At 52.0% G+C, this 22145-nt stretch overlaps 1 protein-coding gene and 1 non-coding gene across 5 annotated transcripts; one reads left to right on the forward strand and one right to left on the reverse strand.

The window, feature by feature from the left end:
- Window positions 1–1265: 1265 nt before the first annotated feature.
- Window positions 1266–21845, forward strand: KLHL36 (kelch like family member 36). Of its 4 annotated transcripts, none has more exons than XM_017967008.4 (5): window positions 1266–1401; window positions 3502–3580; window positions 10607–11680; window positions 14131–14288; window positions 15931–21845. In XM_017967008.4, the coding sequence occupies exons 2-5, from the start codon at window positions 3518–3520 to the stop codon at window positions 16484–16486; spliced, it is 1851 nt and encodes a 616-aa protein (XP_017822497.1). In that variant the 5' UTR covers window positions 1266–1401; window positions 3502–3517; the 3' UTR covers window positions 16487–21845. The 4 variants fall into 4 exon arrangements, with proteins under 4 accessions (XP_017822497.1, XP_035137510.1, XP_017822498.1 ...); XM_035281619.3 differs by lacking the exon at window positions 1266–1401 and adding an exon at window positions 1440–1638; XM_017967009.4 differs by lacking the exon at window positions 1266–1401 and adding an exon at window positions 1718–2062.
- LOC118149842 (U6 spliceosomal RNA) lies at window positions 7692–7798 on the reverse strand. The gene has a single exon (XR_004737552.1). It is a non-coding gene; the product is annotated as a U6 spliceosomal RNA (small nuclear RNA).
- Window positions 21846–22145: the final 300 nt, after the last annotated feature.

The following is a 22145-nucleotide window of genomic DNA, read 5'->3' on the forward strand; positions in this document are numbered from 1 at the left end:
AACATGGCAAAACCCCAAACTAAAGATGCAAAAAAATTAGCTGGGCATATGGGCAGGTGCCTGTAATCCAAGCTACTCAAGAGGCTGAGGCAGGAGAATTGCTTGAACCAGGAAGACAGAGGCTGCAGTGCCACTGCACTCTAGCCTGGGTGACAAAGCGAGATTCTGTCTCAAAAAAAAAAAAAAAAAAAAAAAAAGAAAGAAAGAAAGAAAAAGAAAAAGAAAGAAAAAATAATGAAAAGAAAAAAAATAGCTAGGTGTGGCATCCTACACCTGTGATCCCAGCTACATGGGAGGCTGAGGCAGGAGGATCCTTTGAGCCTGGGAAGTGGAGGCTGCAGTGAGCAGTACACGAAAGAAATCCGTGATCCTTCAGCAGCCATTTCTTGTTTTACCAACTCCTCGCCCCTGGCAACCCACTCACCTATTTTCCGTCTCTATGGCTTGGCTTGTTCCCGACATTTCACACACATGGAATCAAGCAATGTGTGTTTTTTTGTGTGTCGGGCTTCTTTCACTAAATATTACGTCTTCCAGGTTCATCCCGCTGTAGCATGAGCGAAGTGTGACAGTTGATGCGTCGATGGATGAAGGCTATATACATTCATTCCACACATGTTTACTGAGCACCTACTCTGTGCCAGTCTTGGGGACCCAGCCAGGAGTAGAACTGACAGTGAACCCTGCCCTGAAGCGTTTCTGGTTAGGGAGGAGAGGCAATAAACCGGATAAACTAGTACATTATTTGGAATATTAGACTCTGATAAGAGCTCCAGTGAAGCGTGCGGTAGGAAGCTGGGTGGCGAGAGAGAGGGCTAAGACTTTAAGCACAGTCGTCCACAAAGGCCTCGCCGCAGGGGGGCCGCAGGGACGCTCCAGCCCAGCTCCGAAGGCGAGAAGAAGCGCGGTGCCCGCCCCGGCGACTCCGGGCCAGCAAGGAGGTCCCAGAGCACGCGTTGGTCCCTCAAGGGCCGTGGCCCTGCGTGTCCCGTCCACGCCGTGGCCTGGCGCCTGGGACGGTGGGTGGCACCGGGGCGCATTTCGCGCGGCAAGGCTGCGGCCTGCCTTTGAAGGGACCGAGTCGGACGTCGCGGGGTGGGGGCGGACACCGAGAGTCCCAGGGTCGCGGACGACGAGGACGCCCACCCCGCGAGCCCACCCCGTGGCCCTCGCGCCCCGCCCCCGGCCGCAGGCCCCGCCCCGCGCCGCCCGGCCCCGCCTCCCCGCGGCCGCCGCCATTGGCCGCGCGCGCCGCCTCCGCCCTCGGCCTCGCACTTCCTGGCGGAGCCATGGCTGCTCAGCGGGCAGGCTGGGGGGCTCCTGCGCCCGGGCCCCGCCGCCCCGACCGCCCGGCCCCGCCGCCCGGGCTGCCCGCGCCGCTCCCGTAGCGCGTCCTGCCAGGTGGGCCTCCGCGCGCGCGCACCCTGCAGCCCAGGACCGCCGGGAAGCCGCGCCCGGCCGGGGCGGGGGGCGGGCGGAGATCGGGAGAGTCCCCGGCCCGCGCGAGTCGCGACCCCTTGCGCCCCTTGGTGCCGGGGCGGGCGGGTGGGCAGGTGGGGGCGCCGCGGCCGGGAGAGGGGCCGCCGCCCCCGCAGGTGACACAGGTGCGGCCTGCGCGGCCCGCCCCGTGCGTGGCAGGTGAGTGGCTCCCGCTGAGGGCCGTCCCGACTCCGCCTCCTCGCCGGCGGCTCAAGCCTGCCCGGGCGGCCGTTGCGCCGAGTTCCGTCCGGGCCGCGGGGTCCGAGCGAGCGACAGCGGCGCCCCAGGAGACCCCACCGGCGAGTCGGTGTCCGCAGCGTCGCTTCCTCCCACGCTGAGGTCGAGAGGGAGCTTGGGGAGGAGGCTCCCTGGGAAACCTCCGGTCCGGATGAGGCCTGCGTCCCGTGTTTACTGGAAGACCTCCTACAGTGACTTGGGATTGTCACTGTGCTGGCCTTGACCCTTCACCTGCTTCCGGAAAGTGTCGGAGGCTGCTGACGTCCAACACAGGTGGAAATCAGCCCCCACCCCACCCACTTGCAGGAGACGGCGAGGAGCCTCCGTCCCCGGAAACTCTCTCTAGGTATCTTGGCCTAGAAAAGAAAGCGATGAACGTTAGAGGGCCAAGCTGAGCCCGGGCAGGCTGCCTGGGGTGGTGGAGAGAAAGGACACCTGCTGCTTTCTGCTCTGTGACCTTGGGCCTCCCCCCTGGGGCACCCGAGCACCGGGTGTCACTGTGGGAGCCACGGTGGCACCTGTCTCGGAGGGTGAAGGTGGAATGAAGTCGGGGCCGCGGTGGGCACTGCACCAACGCTGCTTTTCTTCTCTTCCCTCTCTGGGCCCTGCGGCATCTGGGCTCTCCAGCAGTGGGGAGGGCCGGGGGTGGGAACAGCTTGTCACTGCCACGAAGTTCCTAGTTAGTCGAGCAAATCTAGTTGCCCCTTCTCTCCCTAGGGCAGTTGCACAGGACGGACTGTGCCCTAATTCACTCCTCCCATGGGAACACTGGAGTCCCCAGTTATCTAAGAACAGTGCTGACTTCTTGTCACCTTGTTCTGTGTTAGTAAAGGCTGTTTGTTCAATAGGTAACAGACTCTTCTCATGAACTTAAATAGCAGGGGGAAAAAAATCCCCTTTAAAACCTCAGTATGTGACTTTTACTAGTGTTAGTTGGCAAAGTCCCTTCTCTGCGTTCTCCTCCTTTTTTGAAGGACCTCCCCCCACCAACTCTGCCTGGAGGCATCTCCCCACCCAAGGGCCAGGCAGTGTATCCTAAGAGTTAAGAGCCTGGAAGCTTCCCTGAGCTGTGTAACAGTGGGCAGCTTATGTCACCTCACGGCTCTCAGCATCCTCCAGTTGCAGTGCTGGCCTCTTGGGGTTGCAGTGGGGACTGAGTGATGGGACAGTGTGTGTCTAGAATGTACTGTGAACGCGGTAGTCCTTACTGTACCATGCTCCCCCACATCATGAATTTTTAAAGCGTGATACTGTCAAACCCTGGGCCTCACTCAGCAGTGTGTCATGTGATGGGTCCAGGTTTTGAAGCTGGACAGACCCAGGTGTGATTCTCAGCCATTTACGTGCCTTGTGACCGTCAGATCAATATCCTCATCTGGGAAATGGGATAAACAATGTCATCCTGGCCAAGTGTAAGCTTTGTGGGGGTTAAGTGGCACAGGTCAGTCCCTTAGCTTGGCTCCAGGGCTGTCGTCTGGGCTCCGAAATCATATCTTTATAACCTTGACGTGGGCAAAAGGTCATTATCTGTAGGAAATGGAGAAAATGTCATGCTGTTGGTGGATTTTAGATGATAAAGGAATGCGAGTTAAATATTCCGTCCAATTCTAACAGCCTTTTTCTCAACTCAGCCTAAAAGAGTTCTTTGTAGTGCACCGTCCTCCCTCCCTCCTTCCTCCGTGTGACTGTTTTCACTGTCGTCCTGGGTATCTGCCAGCAGGGCCTGAAATTAATGAATGACTTAGAGTCACCACTGCATGCTCAGAAATCCTGTTCTTCTCCTAGGGCTGAGATCTCTTTAATGATGGAGGGAAGCAGGCAGACTCGGGTGTCTCGGCCATACAAGATCAGCGAATCATCAAAGGTCTGTGGATGTTCCCTCACCACCTGTGCAAAATCGCCTACAAGTGTGATCCTTTTTCTGATTCACTCATTTCTAATCACAGACTAATTTTTCCGTCATTGGTGTTGTTAATCTTAATGACAAGTAAAGGTAGAAATGGGCAAGGAGAGGAGACTATCACAAACTCAGTGGGAAATACGAGGGACGTTAGAGATGCTATGGCCAGAGGTCTTCGTTTTTTGGTGTGACATTCCAGAGCTTTCTCTGTGTGAAAACTTGACTCATTGATCACCCTGAGGAGGAGGGTGGCACAGGAAGAAAACTGGGATTCCCATACCCACATGGGGGCTCAAAAACTCCAAGGACAGGTCCATGGAGAACCCAGCCTTCTACCTTAGGGTGAGGACAGCACACTGTGTACCTGGAGCTTAAGGGCCTGGAGTCCTCGTCCCCAGTCATAACTCCCTGGGAACCAACAGCAAGTGAGGATGAGTTCCCAGAGCCAAGCTACTGGGGGAGTTTTAATTAGAAATATGTAGCCTGGCCCCACCTGCCCCATTGAAATCCAAGAGCAAGATCCAGGCTGCTATACTTTCAACAGACTCGGTCCCCACAGCTGCTGTTGGTAAAGATTGGGGGTAGGGGAGGTGGGGGCATTGGCATGAGGTTCCTGGTTACAACTGTCTCCTTATAAATATTAATAGTGCCTTCTGTTGTGTAGAGGTATCCCTTTTGGAGGTTAAATTTTCTGGCTACCTCAGATCATAGATTCTCAATGAGTATGATATTGCCCTGAAGTGGGTGAAAATTGGTTCTTGGGAGGGTGGAAGGAATTTTACTCCTTTTATGCGTAAGACACAATTATATATACACAGTACATGAGCACACTGTGGTGGTAAAATTTTGCTGGGAAGGCTATTAGGGGAAAAATCTCAAAAGCCTCCCTGCGGGGATGATAATGAAAAAAGACAAACACTGCTGTAGACGAAGGGAGTTGGGAGCCGCCTATAGATTTGAGAAAAAGGGGGGAGAAAAGAGCCTACAGATTCTAAAAGAAAAACTGGCTGTCGTTTTCAGGAGAGGTTGGCTCTCCTGAGAAATGACCTCCTATTCCCACGTGAGTTCACCAAGAAGGTTCCTGCCAAGTCCAGCTTTATCGAATGTGAGAACGCAGCAAGGTCTCGCTGCTCGCTCAGAAGGGCTTTGTTTGAGGGCCTGGCCTGGGAGACAGTGCTGCTTTCTAAGTCTGACGGCACTGGAAATCTTTGTCCCTTAACACCAGGACCCTGACTTTGTTTCTCTCCGAACCAAACTTCTTAGGTTTCGGTATCACTTGATGATGTTTCTCACTTTTTTGTGTGTTTTTTTGAGGCAGAGTCTCACTCTGCTGCCAGGCTGGAGTGCAGTGGCACAATCTTGGCTCACTGCAACCTCTGCCTCCCAGGTTCAAGCAGTTCTCCTGCCTCAGCCTTCCCAAATAGCTGGGACTACAGGTGCACACCACCATACCTGGCTAATTTTTGTATTTTTAATAAACACAGGATTTATCCATGTTGGCCAGGATGGTCTCAATCTCTTGACCTTGTGATCCACCTGCCTCGGCCTTCCAAAGTGCTGTGATGACAGGCATGAGCCACTGCACCCAGCCTGTTTCTAACTTTATTTTTAAGAAGTGCCCAAATCAGAAGTGTACCTGTGAATTTCTAGACGTTAAACACACCTATTACCAGCAGCCAGATGGGCAAAAAACAGAACCCTACAAAAGCCTCCCAGACGGTACACTCAAGAGAGTCACTGTCCTAGCCCCACCACAGTGATTCAGTCTGCTTTTGAGCTTCATTTAAACAGGATCTGGGGTGTGTCTGGTTTCTTTTGCTCCACATTGTGCCTCTGAGACGCACTGTGTTGCTGTGTGTAGTTTGAAGTGGTAGACTGTTCATTCTCAGCATGTCGGAGTCTCCCCACCGTGTGCCCACACTGCTCACCTGTCTGCCCTAAAAGATGTGTTGCTCAGCCAGGCACAGTGGGTGGCGCCTGTAACCCCAGCACCTTGGGAGGCCGAGGCGGGAGGATCTCATAAGCTGAGGAGTTTGAGGCCAGCTTGGACAACATGGCTAAACCTCATCTCTACAAAAGATACAAAAATTAGCTGGGCATGGTGGCACACACCTGTAGTCCGAGATCCTCGGGATGCTGAGGTGGGAGGTTTGCTTGAGCCCAGGAGGCAGAGGTTGCAGTGAGTTATGATTGCACCGCTGAACTCCAACCTGTGTGGCCACGCAAGACCCTGTCTCAAAAAAAACAACAACAATGTGTTGCTCCATGCTGAGGCTCAATTCATTTTCCACATCTAATACCCTGGACCTCCTACCTCCTCCCAGGTATAAGCCCCTGACTACCTGAGTTTCTCCCTCTGCTCGGCCTTGCATTTGATTAAGGTACTAAAATAAGAAATACAGAAATGAACAGGACTCCTGCCACCAGAGAATGCTGTGGATTGGAGTTTCTAAATTACCTGAAATGCTGACACTCTGTTACCTTAAAATTGTCCCTTAAAATTGGGAAATCAACCAGCTGCAGTGGCTCACACCTGTAATCCCAATACTTCGGGAGGCTGAGGTGGGTGGATGATGTGAGGTCAGGAGTTGGAGACCAGCCTGGCCAACATGGTGAAACCCTGCCTCTACTTAAAATAAATGAATGTATGTATGTATGTAGTGTGTATATATATATATTTGCACATGCTGCATTCCAGGTGCAGTGGCTCATGCCTGTCATCCCAGCACTTTGGGAGGCCGAGGCTGGCGGATCACCTGAGGTCAGGAGTTCAAGACCAGACTGGCCAACATGGCAAAACCTTGTCTCTCGTAAAAATACAACATTAGCCAGGCATAGTGATGCACGCCTGTAGTTCTGGCTACCTAGGAGGCTGAGGCAGGAGAATCACCTGAACCAGGGAGGGAGAGGTTGCAGGCAGCTGAGGTCTCACCATTGCACTGCAGCCTGGGCGACAAGAGCAAAACTCCATCTGAAAAAAGAAACAAACAAAGATTAGCTGGGTGTGGTGGCACGTGCCTGTAATCCCAGCTACTCAGGAGGCTAAGGCAGGAGAATCACTTGAACTTGAGGTGAAGGTTGCAGTGAGTCGAGATCGAGCCACTGTACTCCAGACTGGGCGACAGAACAAGACTCCATATAGGGGGAAAAAAAGGGAAATCGTGTGTGTGTGTTTTTGGGAAGTTGTCATCTATGCAGCTGTGCTAAAACACCAGAAGCAGGTTGCAGCTGAGACCCGTGTACAGTGTCACTCCAGCCCACTTAGAACAGATACCCTGTAATATCCTATAAAACCACACTGCTCTTGCCCCTGCTCCAGCTCACTGGAGTGATGGCTTCCCTCTTGGCAGCTGTTAGCTGGGGCTTTCCCAAGGCCTGCCCCTGGGGCCCTTCCCCTCTTTACACTGAAGTCTGGAGTTGTGTGTCTCCATCTAAACATGGCAGGGCCAGCATCCTACCAGTGTGGAGACGGCCGGGCCGGGCTGGCAGATAGCCTTATGCCATTACTCGCATCTCTCAGGCCACTAAGCCGGCACTATTACTTGATCAATTAATTTCCTTCCTTTAGCTCACACCCAAGAGGGTCCTCCAGTCAGTGTCTGCAGGAACACAAAGGATTCCTGCTTAATTAGAAGCTGAGGCCTGGCACAGTGGCTCATACCTGTTATCCGAGCACATTGGGAGGCTGAGACAGAAAGATTGTTTGAACTCAGGAGCTCAAGACCAGCCTGGGCAATGTAGTGAGACCCCAATTCTACAGAAAATAAAAGTAAAAAATAGCCGGGCATGGTGACACACACCTATAGTCACAGCTGCTGAGGAGACTGAAGCGGAGGGATTGCTTGAGACTAGGAGTTTTTGTTTCGTTTTGGTTTGGTTTTGAGATGGAGTTTTGCTTTTGTTGCCCAGGCTGGAATATAATGGGGTGATTTCAGCTCACTGCAACCTCTGCCTCCGGGGTTCAAGCAATTCTACTGCCTCAGCCTCCCGAGTAGTTGGGATTACAGGCACGCGCCACTATACCCAGCTAATTTTGTATTTTTTTTTTCTTAATTTCCTTTTTTATACCCTTAAAAAAAAAATGGAACGATTCACGAATTTGTGTATCACCCTTGTGCTGGGGCCAAGCTAATCTTCTCTGTATTGTTCCAATTTTGGTATATGTGCTGCCGAAACGAGCACTAATTTTGTGTTTTTAATACGGATGGGCTTTCACCATGTTGGCCAGGCTAGTCTCGAACTCCTGATCTCAGTTGATGCACCCACCTCGGCCTCCCAAAGTGCTGGGATTCCAGGAGTGAGCCTCTGTGCCCAGCCAAGCCTAGGAGTTTGAGGCTGCAGTGACCTCTGATCTACGACTACACACCAGCCTGGGCGACAGAGCAAGACCCTGTTTCTAAAAATGAGATATTTTTTTTTAAAAGCCCATTGTAGGCCAACCTGGCTCTCTCTCTGAGTAACCAGGATAAACAGAGATACCCATGCACGTCACCTGTGAACCAAAAAGCCAGCCTGTCACGGAAGAGCAGTGGAGCCTGGCTCTCTGCACTTGGAAGGTGATATCTGCATGGCATCCTCTGCAGGTTGTGAGAACACGGCCTGCTCCTGTAATGTGGACAGAGCAATTGCTCTTGGAATTGACTAGACGTGGAAATCCCACAGGGAGATAGAGTGGCTCAACGACAAATGCATACACGGCAAGGAAAAGAAGATTCAAAGGGGAAGAACAAATAAAACCCACTGCTGGAGGACACATGTTAAGAAGTAGTTTTTAAGGATTCAGAGCCTGGGCAGCTTAGGGAAACCCTGTCCCTCCAAATTACAAAAATCAGACAGGTGGGCCGGCCGCAGTGGCTCACGCCTATAATCCCAGCATTTTGGGAGGCCAAGGTGGGCAGATCACCTGAGATTGGGAGTTTGAGACTAACATGGGGAAACCCTGTCTCTACTAAAAATACAAAATTAGCCAGGCATGGTGGCACATGCCTGTAATCCTAGCTACTTGCGATGCTGAGACAGGAGGTTCACTTGAACCTGGGAGGCAAAGGTTGTGAGCCAAGATCGCACCATTGCACTCCAGCCTGGGCAACAAGAGTGAAACTCTGCTAAAAAAAAAAAAAAGAAATCAGACAGGTGTGGTAGTGTGTACCTGTAGTCCCAGCTACTCAGGAGGCTAAGGTGGGAGAATCACTTGAGCACAGGAGGTCAAGGGCAACATAGTGAGACCTTGTCTCTGCAGAAAATTTCTTATCTTAACCAGGCATGGTGGCACACATCTGTAGTCCCAGCTACTCAGGAGGCTGAGGTGGGAGAATCACTAGAGCCCAGGAGGTCAAGGGTGCAGTGAGCTGTGATCGTGCCACTGCACTCCAGCCTGGGCAACAGAGTGAGACCCTGTCTCAAAAAAAAAAAAAAATTCAACCCCAGCCGGGTGTGGTGGCTCACACCTGTAATCCCAGCACTTTGGGAGGCCGAGGTGGGCAGATCACAAGGTTAAGAGATCGAGACCATCCTGGCCAACATGATGAAACCCCGTCTCTACTAAAAATACAGAAATTAGCCAGGTGTGGTGGCACGCGCCTATGGTCCCAGCTACTTGGGAGGCTGAGGTGGAAGAATCGCTTGAACCCAGGAGACGGAGGTTGTGGTGAGCCAAGATTGCACCACTGCATTCCAGCCTGTCGACAGAGCAAGACTCCGTCTCAAAAAAAAAAAAGAAAAAATTTCAACCCTTAGCTGCTAATACCTAATAGTCCTTGGTCAGTTTCCTTCCTCCCACTACATTTTCCCTTTTCTGGCCTAGTGCCCAGCCAGGTCTTTACCTCAGTCACCCTTGAATAGACCAGCTAGCTATGCGATAGTTTTGAATCTTCTGTTTCTCCCTATGTGGAATTTATCTTTTATTTATTTATTTATGTAGAGACAGGATTTCGCTTTGTTGCCCAGGCTGGAGTGCAGTGGCACAGTCATGGCCCACTGCAGCCCCAAGCTCCCGGGCTTGAGCGATCCTCCTGCCTCTGCCCCCTGAGCAGCTGGGACTACAGGCGCATGCCACCACACTCATTTTTATCTTCTTTGTAAAGCCAGGAATCTCGCTTTGTTGCCCAGGTTGGTCTTGAACTCCTGGCCTCAACTGATTCTCGCAACTCGTCCTCCCAAAGCATTGGGATTACAGGCATGAGCCACCATGCCTGACTTGAACTGTCTTGTTTGGTTTGGGGGTTTTCTGGGTTTTCTTTTTGAGACAGAGTTCTTGCTCTGTCTCCCAAGCTGGAATGCAGTGGCGTGATTTCAGCTCACTGCAACCTTCACCTCCTGGGTTCAAGCAATTCTCCTGCCTCAGGCTCCCGAGTAGCTGGGATTCCAGGCACACACTACCAAGCCTGGCTAATTTTCGTATTTTTAGTAGTAACAGTGTTTCACCATGTTGGCCAAGCCAGGCTGTAGCCATCCTCTGTCTAGGAGGCAGAGGTTGCAGTGAGCTGAGATCATGCCACTGTACTCCAGATTGGGTGACAGAGCAAGACTCTGTCTCAGATAAAAAGAGAGACAGCAAGTATGCATAAGCCGAGGTGGGCAGATCATAAGGTCAGGAGATCGAGACCATCCTGGCTAACACGGTGATACCCTGTCTCTACTCAAAATACAAAAAATTAGCTGGGTGTGGTGGCAGATGCCTACAGTCCCAGCTACTTGGGAAGCTGAGGCAGGAGAATCCTTGAACCCAGGAGGTAGAGGTTGCAGTGAGCCGAGATCATGCCGCTGCACTCCAGCCTGGGTGACAGAGAGAGAAAAAAAAGAAAACGGAAACAAACACGATACACATGCGTACGCAGAAACACCTATACCTCCTGCAGCGCCCTCTGACGCAGCATTTTATTTCCTGCTTTCTTCCGTTACGTCTTGTTGAGAATGCCGGTCAGGACCCACTGGGTTGGTCCAGGACCGAGCAGGCTGCTGTGCCATCTCTGACCTGTGTTCTCTGTCTAGGTGTACCGCTGGGCCGACCACTCAACCACCGTGCTGCAGCGGCTGAACGAGCAGCGTCTCCGCGGCCTCTTCTGCGACATCGTCCTGGTGGCCGATGAGCAGCGCGTGCCAGCCCACCGTAACCTGCTGGCCGTGTGCAGCGACTACTTCAACTCCATGTTTACCATCGGCATGCGGGAAGCTTTCCAGAAGGAGGTGGAGCTGATCGGCGCCTCCTACATCGGGCTCAAAGCCGTGGTGGACTTCCTGTATGGCGGGGAGCTGGTGCTGGACGGCGGCAACATTGACTATGTCCTGGAGACGGCCCACCTGCTGCAGATCTGGACGGTGGTGGACTTCTGCTGTGAGTACCTGGAGCAGGAGGTGAGCGAGGACAACTACCTGTACCTGCAGGAGCTGGCCTCCATCTACAGCCTGAAGCGGCTGGACGCCTTCATCGACGGCTTCATCCTGAACCACTTTGGCACGCTGTCCTTCACGCCCGACTTCCTGCAGAATGTCTCCATGCAGAAGCTGTGTGTCTACCTGAGCAGCAGCGAGGTGCAGCGGGAGTGTGAGCACGACCTCCTGCAGGCCGCCCTGCAGTGGCTGACGCAGCAGCCGGAGCGCGAGGCCCACGCCCGCCAGGTGCTGGAGAACATCCACTTCCCGCTCATCCCCAAGAACGACCTCCTGCACCGCGTCAAGCCGGCCGTGTGCTCGCTGCTGCCCAAGGAGGCCAACTGCGAGGGCTTCATCGAGGAGGCCTTGCGCTACCACAACAACGTGGCGGCCCAGCCCGTCATGCAGACCAAGCGCACGGCGCTGCGCACCAACCAGGAGCGCCTGCTGTTCGTGGGCGGCGAGGTCTCCGAGGGGTGTCTGGAGCTCAGTGACGACACCTGCTACCTGGACGCCAAGAGCGAGCAATGGGTCAAGGAGACGCCGCTGCCCGCCCGGCGGAGCCACCACTGTGTGGCGGTGCTGGGGGGCTTCATCTTCATCGCCGGCGGCAGCTTCTCACGGGACAACGGAGGGGATGCAGCCTCCAATCTTCTTTATAGGTATGACCCCCGCTGTAAACAGTGGATCAAGGTGAGATTAAAGCCAGATTATTTCTTTTCTCTTGAGGACTCTCTCGGTTTTCTTAAGCTAGCCTTGACTTTCCTTACCTCTCTGGGGCCTTGACAACTCTCCTGCTGCTGAACGAGGTGTGACGATAAAGCGACAGGTGGCATGCCCCAGGCCCACACACTGGACAGGGGCCAAGGGAGCTGGTCGACCCCCTTCGAGGGGGGCCCGTCATTGTTCAGAGCAGTGCTGCCTGGTGGGGCTTTGTGTGTGAATGGAAGGGCCTCTGTCTGCACTTCCCAGCCACACGTGGCGACTGAGCACCTGAAATGTGGCTGCTGTGACGGAAGAAGTCAGTTTTCAGTTTTATTTCACTGTAACTGATCGGTGTGTAAGTGTATACGGCCACATGAGGCACGGCTGCCATATTGGGCAGTGGCATGGGTTTAGATATTTGATCCGTGGTGCAGGGCCCCAGGTACTGGAGTCCCTGTGGGGCTCCTCTGGGAGCGTTTTGGGAGGTAGTTTAAGGGGTCCCCTAGGGCTCACGCCTGCGGTTGGGCATGTAGTGTGGCCTGATTCCGGGAAGAGCCTGGGCCTCGATGTCAGACCTGAGGTCTCGTCCCAGCACGGCTAAGTCGTAGTCGGGGAGTTTCAGATTCTCGTCCTCACCACACATTGGATTCCCCTTCTGGGAATTCATGGAGGGACGCTGCCCTTCCAGGGCCTGGGGTGGTGGGGTGTGGTAGCTCATGTTGATTGGCAAGCCCCTGGTGTAGGGAAGGTGTCTGCTTTCTGCTGGGAGCACTCTCCAGTCCCCTGCTCCCTGGGACCATCCATGTCAGCCTTTGTACTCACACTTCAGCGTCATCCCCAGCTCAGTGCTGTTCGCAGCTTAAAACTCAGTTAGAATGGACTCCAGCTGACCTTTTGATTTTATTCTCAGAAATCTGAGACCACCCTCCAAGGTCAAAGTCTTGTTACTAGAAAGGGGTAAAGGTGACCCTGGCTTTGGATCCTCCTCCCCAAAGCTTGGCAGCGGTGGCAGCCTGAGCCCCTCTGGCGGCACCTTGCTCCCTGTGTGTTCTGCTTGGATTTGTTTTTTTAAAAAAGGACAGAGGGCAGGTGTTGTGGCTCACACCTGTAATCCCAGCACTTTGGGAGGCTGAGGCAGGCGCATCGCTTAAGGTCAGGAGTTCAAGACCAGCCTGGCCAATATAGTGAAACCCTGTCTCTACTAAAAAAACAAAAAATTGGCTGGGTGTGGTGGCTCACATTTGTAATCCCAGCACTTTGGGAGGCCGAGGCAGATGGATTTCAAGGTCAGGAGTTTAAGACCAGCCTGGCCAACATAGTGAAACCCCATCTCTACTAAAAACCTCATCTTTACAAATAATTAGCCAGGTGTGATGGCAGATGCCTATAATCCCAGCTACTCGGGAGGCTGAGTCAGGAGTGGAGGTTGCACTGAGCCAAGATCAGGCCACTGCACTCTAGCCAGGGCGACTGTGGGAGACTCTATCTCTAACTAAAAAGTAAAAATTTAAAAATTTTTAAAAAATAAAAAAAATAGCTGGGCATAGTGCACACCTGTAATCCCAGCTACTCAGGAGCCTGAGGCAGGAGAGTTGCTTGAACTTGCAGTGAGCCGAGACTGTGCCACCCTATGCCACACTCCAGCCTGGGAGACAGCGAGACTCAGTCTCAAAAAAATAAAAAAGTTGACTCTTCTACTTTCTTTTTCTTTTTTCTTTCTTTCTTTTTTTTTTGAGACCCGGTTGTTCCGTTGCACAGGCTGGAGTGCAGTGGCACAATCTCAGCTTACTGCAGCCTCCACCTCCCAGCTTCAGACAATTCTGGTATCTCGACCTCCCGAGTAGCTGAGATTACAGGTGCCCACCTAGCTAATTTTTGTATTTTTAGTAGAGACGGGGTTTCACCATGTTGTCCAGGCTGGCCTCAAACTCCTGACCTATAAGATCCGCTCACCTTACCCTCCCGAAGTGCTGGGATTACAGGTGTGAGCCACCGTGCCTGGCCTCTTCTGTTTAATCTCCTGTGGAATGCCATGTCCTGCTCTGCTTTGGCGGTCAGGACTAATTTTAAAAATCTGATTCAGGAAGCGAAGGATGAATTTTTATTTCAGAAAACCACTAGATCAGCCGTTCTGAACCCCGTGACCCACAGAGTTCCCATCCACAAGGCGGATCACGTGACCAGACAAGTTTTGGAGATCCAGAGCATCTCCATCCCCCTTTTAGATTCAGGGTGTCTCAGGGCAACCTCAGGGGCTCAGAGGGGCCACCTGAAAAAGGCCTTTTCTTCAGGTGCATTTCCCTTTGCCAAACTCACCTGGCTGCCATCTCACCCTCCGGGGCTGTGTGTTCCGCAGACACATTTGGGAAATGCAGCTCCAGATGTTGATGCTGTTTTGTGTTCGGGGAAGGGAAGGTACAGGTGTCTCACTTCCACAGGTGGCCTTCATGAACCAGCGCCGCGTGGATTTCTACCTTGCCTCCATCGAAGACATGCTTGTGGCCGTCGGTGGCCGGAATGAGAACGGAGCACTGTCTTCAGTAGAGACGTACAGTCCCAAGACTGACTCCTGGTCCTATGTGGCCGGCTTGCCAAGGTGATCTGGGGCTTGGGGGAAGGCTCTCCAAGCGGGATGGTTTTAGGGACATAGTTCAGTCCACGTGCCTCACATTCTGGGCAGGTTGGCCTCCAGTTCCAGGAAAGAAATCTTCCAGCTTGTGGGTAGCAGCAGGTACATGAGGAGGGGCAGAGGGCATGGTGGTGCGCAGTCCAGGCTCCGGTTTCAGACTCAGGGCAAGGGTCAGCTCTGCCACCACGACAGACATGCATTTCTCCGTGGCCTGAGTCTGTACCTTCACCGACTTTCAGAGGGTGAGGGACTGACCTGAGGATCTCCCTGAGGTTGCCCAGGAGGAACTCAAAGAGATGGCGGTATCTGTGCTAGGTCTGAAATGCAAGCGTGGGTCTTCAGTTCCTCATCTGTAGAGCGAGGTGATCATCGTGCCCGCTTCGCAGCACTGCCGTGCAGAGCAGATGCGGTGCCGCTGGTGAACCTGCACCCACATGCAGGGAGTGCCCCAGGGCGACCCTCGCCCTCCCAGTCTCCCTTGGTCCAGATGTGCACGTATCGAGCATTTGTTATTGTCGTGGGATTAGCAAAAGCTGCACACCATTTTTCCCACCAGCTCCCTGTTGCCGTACCCAGCAGCGGGCTTTTTGAACCAGTCTTTGCTGTGGAATACATCCCAAGAGGTAGAGGTGTGCGGGGTAAGCGCTCACGTTTTTGTTTTTCTATTTTTTGAGATGGAGTCTCACTCTGTCATCCAGGCCAGAATGCAGTGGCACGATCTCTGCTCACTGCAGTCTCCGCCTTTCAGGCTCAAGCCATTCTCCTGCCTCTGCCTCTCGAGTAGCTGGGCCTACAGGTGCACACGACCATGCCCAGCTAATTTTTGTATTTTTAGTAGAGACGGGGTTTCACCATGTTTGTCAGGCTGGTCTCAAACTCCTGACCTCAAGTGATCTGCCCACCTTGGCCTCCTAAAGTGCTGGGATGACGGGCGTGAGCCCCTGCATCTGGCCTTATTGATCCATTCTTACTCACTGGTTTGCATGATGGTTCCCACTTCCTGGCACAGTTTTGTGGGTTTTGAGGAACGCAGAGCAACATGAATCCACCATTATACCATCATGGAGAATCATTTCACTGCCCTAAACGCCCCCCGTGCAATCCGCATCCAAGCCTACCTTCCCTCTCCCCACAGCCCCTGGCAGCCACTGATTTTGCTGTCTCTATGGTTTAGGCGAAACTTTTCCCGAGCGCCAGCACAGTTAGAATTATGCCGTATGTCAGATTCCCTCTCTGATGTGTGATTCATCGGGTGCCTGTGGGCCTGCTAGCACGTTGTCCTCATCATTTCCAGCCATTGTGAAGTGGGTGGTGGTCCTGTGACTATCCCCATTTCCCAGATGGGGTGAGGGAGACTCAGAGAGGGTGGAGCTGGGTTCTGGCCCAGGTGGCCTGACTGCAAAGCTGTCTCCTTCCCTGCCCTTACCTGCCATTTCTTGGCTAATGACAGCTGCTGTCTAGGAAGTATTCATGGGGTACCCACTCCCAGTATTCTTAAATTCTCATGGCCCCCTAAGATGGCAGGCCGTTCCCAGGCTCAGGGAGGGTAAGCCTGGCACAGCCCTGAGCTCTCCCTCTCTCTCTCTCTCTGTGCCCATCGACTCTCCAGGTTCACATACGGCCACGCAGGCACCATCTACAAAGACTTTGTGTACATCTCAGGGGGCCACGACTACCAAATCGGCCCCTACCGCAAGAACCTGCTGTGCTACGACCACCGGACGGACGTGTGGGAGGAGCGGCGGCCCATGACCACGGCACGTGGCTGGCACAGCATGTGCAGCCTGGGCGACAGCATCTATTCCATCGGGGGCAGTGACGACAACATCGAGTCCATGGAACGCTTCGACGTGCTGGGCGTGGAGGCCTACAGCCCGCAGTGCAACCAGTGGACCCGCGTGGCACCGCTGCTGCACGCCAACAGCGAGTCGGGCGTGGCAGTGTGGGAGGGCCGCATCTACATCCTGGGCGGCTACAGCTGGGAGAACACTGCCTTCTCCAAGACCGTGCAGGTGTACGACCGCGAGGCTGACAAGTGGAGCAGGGGCGTCGACCTGCCCAAGGCCATCGCCGGCGGATCCGCCTGTGTCTGCGCCCTAGAGCCGCGGCCGGAGGACAAGAAGAAAAAAGGCAAAGGCAAGAGGCCCCAGGATCGGGGCCAGTGACCCCGTCGTCACCTCCCAGGCCCCTGTAGACCAGCAGCGACTTCTTAGAATTCCGGAAACATTACGTACAACTTAGCAGCTTTTTTTACTTTTATGATTCTTGGTATTTCTATGATATCACAGTAACCAATTAAATACTATCTATAACTTCACATAATCTTGCTCGAATAACTAACCCTGGGCCCAGGCAGTGAGTAACCCCCTTGTACCTTTGCAGGTCTTTGTCCCATGTTGCCATTCCTCGTTGGGTCCTTGCTCACCGTCCCCCTGAGAGTAGCTGGCACTTGGGTTACTCAGAATTTTTTGTAGTGAAGCTTGCGGCCTCAAAGGGCTATATATCTTAGATCACCTAGTCCAAGCCTCCCCAGACCTGGCTCAGCTTTTAAGAATACTGATTCCTGAGCCCCCTCAGAATTATGGAATCCAGAACCACGAGGAGCAGGGATGGGCCGTTAAAATACAGCCCAGAAACTGTATTTTAACTGGTTCTTGGAATTCTGGGCATCAGCCACATCTGGGAATCACCAGCAAAGTCAGGTGTGTTTGTTTTATGAGTGAGAGCACAGAGACTCCCAGGAGCGTGGGTGGGTGGGTGGGTGAGGGAGTGAGTCAGTGACGGGGGCCACGCAGCTCCCTGGACCGTCACGTGAGCTGTGGCAACTTCCCAGCAGGGCGCCATTCTCCATAGCAGGTGAACGTTGCTTCTGAATAATTCCAGCTTTCCTCATTGGAAACCTTGAATTCTAAAAGGTTACAGGCAACCAAGAGTGAAAATAGGTGTGAAGCTCTTTATAAATGTTACTCTGTAATTGGTGCATTCTTTTCCTTTGGCTTTCTTTCTTTCTTTTTTTCTGATCTCACTATCTTGTATTACTGATGTACTCAGCTCCCCAAATCTGTTTATTTCTCAGCAAAGAAAAAGTGATCGCTACAGAATTTGTGATTGTTCTCTGACTTTATCTTGAGGCACTGTGTGGACCCCTGAGAAGGCAGTGGAGGTCTCCCCCCAACTCCCACGCCAGGTCTCGCCCCAGTTTTCTGCTGCTAAGTAGTTTCACGCTGCTGGGCAAATTCTTGAAAAAATAGACCTGTTTCCTCGTTCATCCCCCTTGGCCACAGGGTTAGATGAAATACCCTCCAGGCTCCTCAGGGCGTCAGGGCTCCTCGACTCTGAGCTGTTCATACCCTGATGGCGTCCCTTTTAGGGTGCACTGACTCCTAGAGCTAGTATCTGTGTCGCTTGCCCTTTAGGAGGGCTCTGGGCTGCCCGAGCGGATGAGAAATGCGCAGAACTGTGGGAGGTTAGGAGTGTGGTGCGTTTTAAGCATGGGCCAAGGAAGGCGTGAATCAGCTGAAGGCAGAGATCAGAAAACCTCAGGATGTGCTTCATCTTCATTCCCAGTCTAACACGTCTTCCTGCAGACAGCTCTGGGAGCAGGTATCAATGTCTCTTGCCCTTTAAGAGTGCTTTCAGCTGGCCAAGTGGATGAGGATCAAGTGTTCAGATTGATACTAGACAAGGAAAAACGTTAACATTTATTTCCGTTTCTTCTGCTTCTTTACTGCACCCGCTTTCCCGTCTCTACAGGGTTTACTGTGTTTCCATTGGTCTGTTTCTGTAGCCTTACAGGAGAGATGAGAGCATTTGGGGGACCGAAAGCTTCGATAGCCAAGTGCCTGCCCTCCGTTGCGAGTGAGGTGAGCAGTCTGCATATTTTGCTAGCTAGTCATTTGCATGTGACGTCCCTGGAGGCGCACAGACTATTGAGAGGTTCTGCAAGGCGTACAAACAAAGCCAAAAGCTGTGAGCTCTGGAGCTCTGCAGCGCTGCTGTGTGAAAGGCTCTGAGAAGTCCTGCATTCATTTACCCTTCCATTAACCCAGCATTGCCAAACTTCTTGGAGCCTGAAACTCTTTTTTGTCTCATATCTAGTCCCAGGCCCCCACAAAACATGTTTTGCAGAACTGCCAACTGTGGGATAGCCCACCTCCTTCCTATTCTGGAAAGGTTTTACTGCTTGAAGTCCCTCAGAAGGCAGGGGAGTGGTGCACACAGTCTCCTCCCCCGCTCAGCCTAGGTTATGAACAAATGGGTGGTGGTTTGACCTGAATCTCGGGCCGCTGGGGAAAGCACATAGAAAGACTCCGTGAGTGATTTGAGGAGAGGATAGCTTTGATCCTGGGGAGCGGAGAGCCGCTGGTTTTTAGCCTAAGCCAGCTCTTCTGTGTTTTGCTTCTGGGACTTGTCCCTGGAGATGTGTGAACTGCTGGCTCCCATTCTGATTCTCTTGTGCCTCATGGGTTACATGTGACATCCTGTGCCTAAAATTTTATGGTCTCTCCTGAGACTGTTAAGGGGGTTTATAATTTACATGGCCTGGAATCTAATATGAATAGGGCTGGGAGCGCTCCTTAGGAGAATAAACCAGTTTCGTCTTGTGGGCCAACTTTCAATATTTGTTGGTGACTACACTGTAACAAGAAAGGTTTTTGAGCTTGTTGGGGTCAATAGATGGGCACAAGAGTGCCACGTGTACCTGGGGCAGGGTTTTGTTACTTGTGTTTGTAAGTTGAAAAGTCACTCTGCTGTGCAGTCTAACTGAAAATGGACGAGACCACGCTTGGGCAGCATGGCAAAATCCCATCTCCACAAAAAAATATATATATAAAAGGTTAGCCAGGGATGGCGGGACATGCGGCAGTCCCAGCTACTTGGGAGACTGACGGGGGAGGATCACCTGAGCCTGGGAGGTTGAGGCTGCAGTGAGCCACGTCATACCACTGCACTCCAACCTGGGTGACAAAGTGAGACCCTGTCTCAAAAAAATAAAACGGTGCTTAACTCCGACGGGCAGAGTTTGGGCTGTACCTATGCAGGGGCCATTTGAACTGCACAGTCACGATAGCAGGCCTTCAAACCAGAGTGACGAAGGCACAGGCTCCTGCAGGCTACCATTTGTAGATGGGAAGAGCCACGCGTGTCACCGTGTTGTTAAACCGTCCCTGCTTCAGGCTGCTCTGCGGGAATGTTGAGGACACCTGTATCTTTGTTATTTTTTTAAATCTTTCAAAATACGCCTGGCAGGCTTCTGTTTAGGTTTGGGCTTTTCTCATTTCTCAAGAATTAAAGTTGTAACTTCATGTGAGTTGCAAGTTTGGGGTTTGGTCCTTACCCAAGTTGGAAAGCTGTTTGCTTAAGACATAAATGTGTCACCCTAACAGAAGGGAGAGAGTTACAGCTGATGAACCCTTGTTGCTTATAGAGATCTTTCTGCTGTTTAAAATGCACAGAGATTATTTTATCAACTTACTGTACTTGGCATGAAATTGGTATTTTTATCCTTCTGCCATTTTATTGAGGCTACCAAGTGGGACTTCAGACCTTGCTCTGAGCAGAACCACGTGTATATTTTTACTGAGTGCCCCACTCATGATAAAGTGACCTCATGGAGACCCAAAAACTAACCCTTAGGGGTGTTCAGCTTTCAGGTGGGCACGCAAATGATGAGGGGGAAGTGGGGTTCATCCTCTGAGGTCCAGGGTCCTACTTTGTGAGCTCAGGTGTGTTCACCTGTGGTTCAGTGTACCTTGGCTCCTAAGCCAAGTGACCGTTCAGTGACTTGCAGCAATTGGGAAGTGAAAGGACCTCTGCCGCCACCAACCTTCGTCCTTCACCCTAGTCCTCCGTGGTATAGCAGCATCTCACGAGCCTTGTGGCTCTCAGAGTTTGTGGCTGGAGCCCGCCCACTGGTTCCCAAACCTGGAGAGGCAGGTGCAGATGAGGTTTGGACCTCCTGTGTCTCCATGGACTCTCAGTGCCTGGGAGGGGAGGGAAGGGCGTGGCATCCTGGCCTCCAGGATAAATGCCTGGAGTATAGGGCAGCGCCGTGGGCATGTGCAGACCCTGTCCTGTGCCTCTGCCAAGCCTGGCAGTTTTAAGAGTTTTTTGAAATGTTTTGATACTTTTTGATACAATTCGCTAATAACTGTTTTGTAGAATGCCTGCCGGGGTTTTCCACCTCATCCCCTTCCTCCAGCCCCTTGATTTGTGCTGGACAACAAATGGCCAGTGGTCTGCACTAGGACCTCGCCTCCTGTGGCTTTGTCTTGGATCTTGCCCTTTGTTGCTGATCCAGTACAGCTCTAGAATGTCCTGAATTTGCATGCAAAGTCGCATGTGGCCGATGGGTATAACTGTCTCAGACCCTCAGCTGATTTGCTGAGAGGAAACCTTAACTCCCTTGAGAGGGTCTGGGTTTCTTCCAAAGCTCCTACCTCAGTGGTGTGCACAGAGTTGGAGAGACACCTGAGGGCTGGTCCATGTGTCACCTTTGCCATACGGGTCATTTCTTGATCAAATATATGACTGGGGTCCTGGTTTACTCCCGTCCACCCTTTCTTTTAAAGTATTCTTAACATGAAATCCACAAAAGCAGAAACAGTGAACCATTCTTGCACTTTACAGAATCATTGTCTTTAGCTTTAGAAGTTGTTAATTTCTTCTTGTTGTTTTTAACATGAATAGTATGTGTGGCTTCAGAAGGTGTGTGGGGGGTCTCAAGAAATTGTCCTTTGCATCTGGGCGCAGTGGCTCATACCTGTAATCCCAGCACTTAGGGAGGCCGATACGGGTGGTTCACCTGAGGTCAGGAGTTTGAGACCAGCCTGACCAACATGGTGAAAACCTGTCTCTACTAAAGTACAGACATTAGTCGTTCCTGGTGATGGGCGCCTGTCATCTCACTACCCGGGAGGCTGAGAAAGGAGAATCGCTTGAGCCCAAGAGGTGGAGGTTGCAGTGAGCTGAGATCGCGCCACTGCACTCCAGCGTGGGTGAGAGCGAGACTGTCTCAGAAAAAGAAAAGAAAAGAAATTGTCCTTTGGTTGCCTTAGTTACTAGAGTTGAATCAATGTACACATTTGGTATTGGGGAACGGCGGGGCGGGGGGAGCAGAGCAGATAGATAACCCCCTTCCTTGTCTATTTCCTTTGAGAAAAGAGACTCCACCTTTTCCAAGTGACTTAAAGCCATCTTTACAGATAGCTTGTAATGTAAGCAAGGAGTCATGTCCTTTGGAGGGATTGAGGTTAAATCATCAACCACAAGCCCCCTTTCAAAATCAACGAGATAGTTGATGATTGTGATTAATTGGGTATGTTCTGACTGCCGACGTCACTGAAATCTGCCTTCGTGTGTGTTTTTTAATTTGTTGCTTCTGTATTTCTGATTTTATGACATTCGAAGTTATTCTGTGTCTTAACTCTTTTTAATTAATTTTCTGCACGTTGCTTTTTTTCTGTTTTTAATTCCATACAGAGTATTCAATTCTTGAAACACATTAAAATAATCTGCTTGCTAGAGTATGGTCTGTTTTATAATTCCGTTCCTGTTCCTGTGTGGTTACCATAATGCTCTCTGGTCCTGATTTCTCTGCCCATATGAAAAAAAAACCCCTTGCACGTTGATCCTAAATATAATTTGGAAATTAACCAGACATCCTTTTAGCGTTGTGGGAGGCTGGGACATTTCAATTCTGCTTTCATTGTGTTTCTAATTACTGTATTTTGCCAGGAATTTCATTCAGATCCTTGATTGCAGCGATACCTCCCCATGACCCGAAATGAAACTATTTGCTTAGATGTGTGTCAATTGGGGTAA

The sequence above is a fragment of the Callithrix jacchus genome, chromosome 20 (assembly GCF_049354715.1).
Source record: "Callithrix jacchus isolate 240 chromosome 20, calJac240_pri, whole genome shotgun sequence".
NCBI classification, from domain to species: domain Eukaryota; kingdom Metazoa; phylum Chordata; class Mammalia; order Primates; family Cebidae; genus Callithrix; species Callithrix jacchus.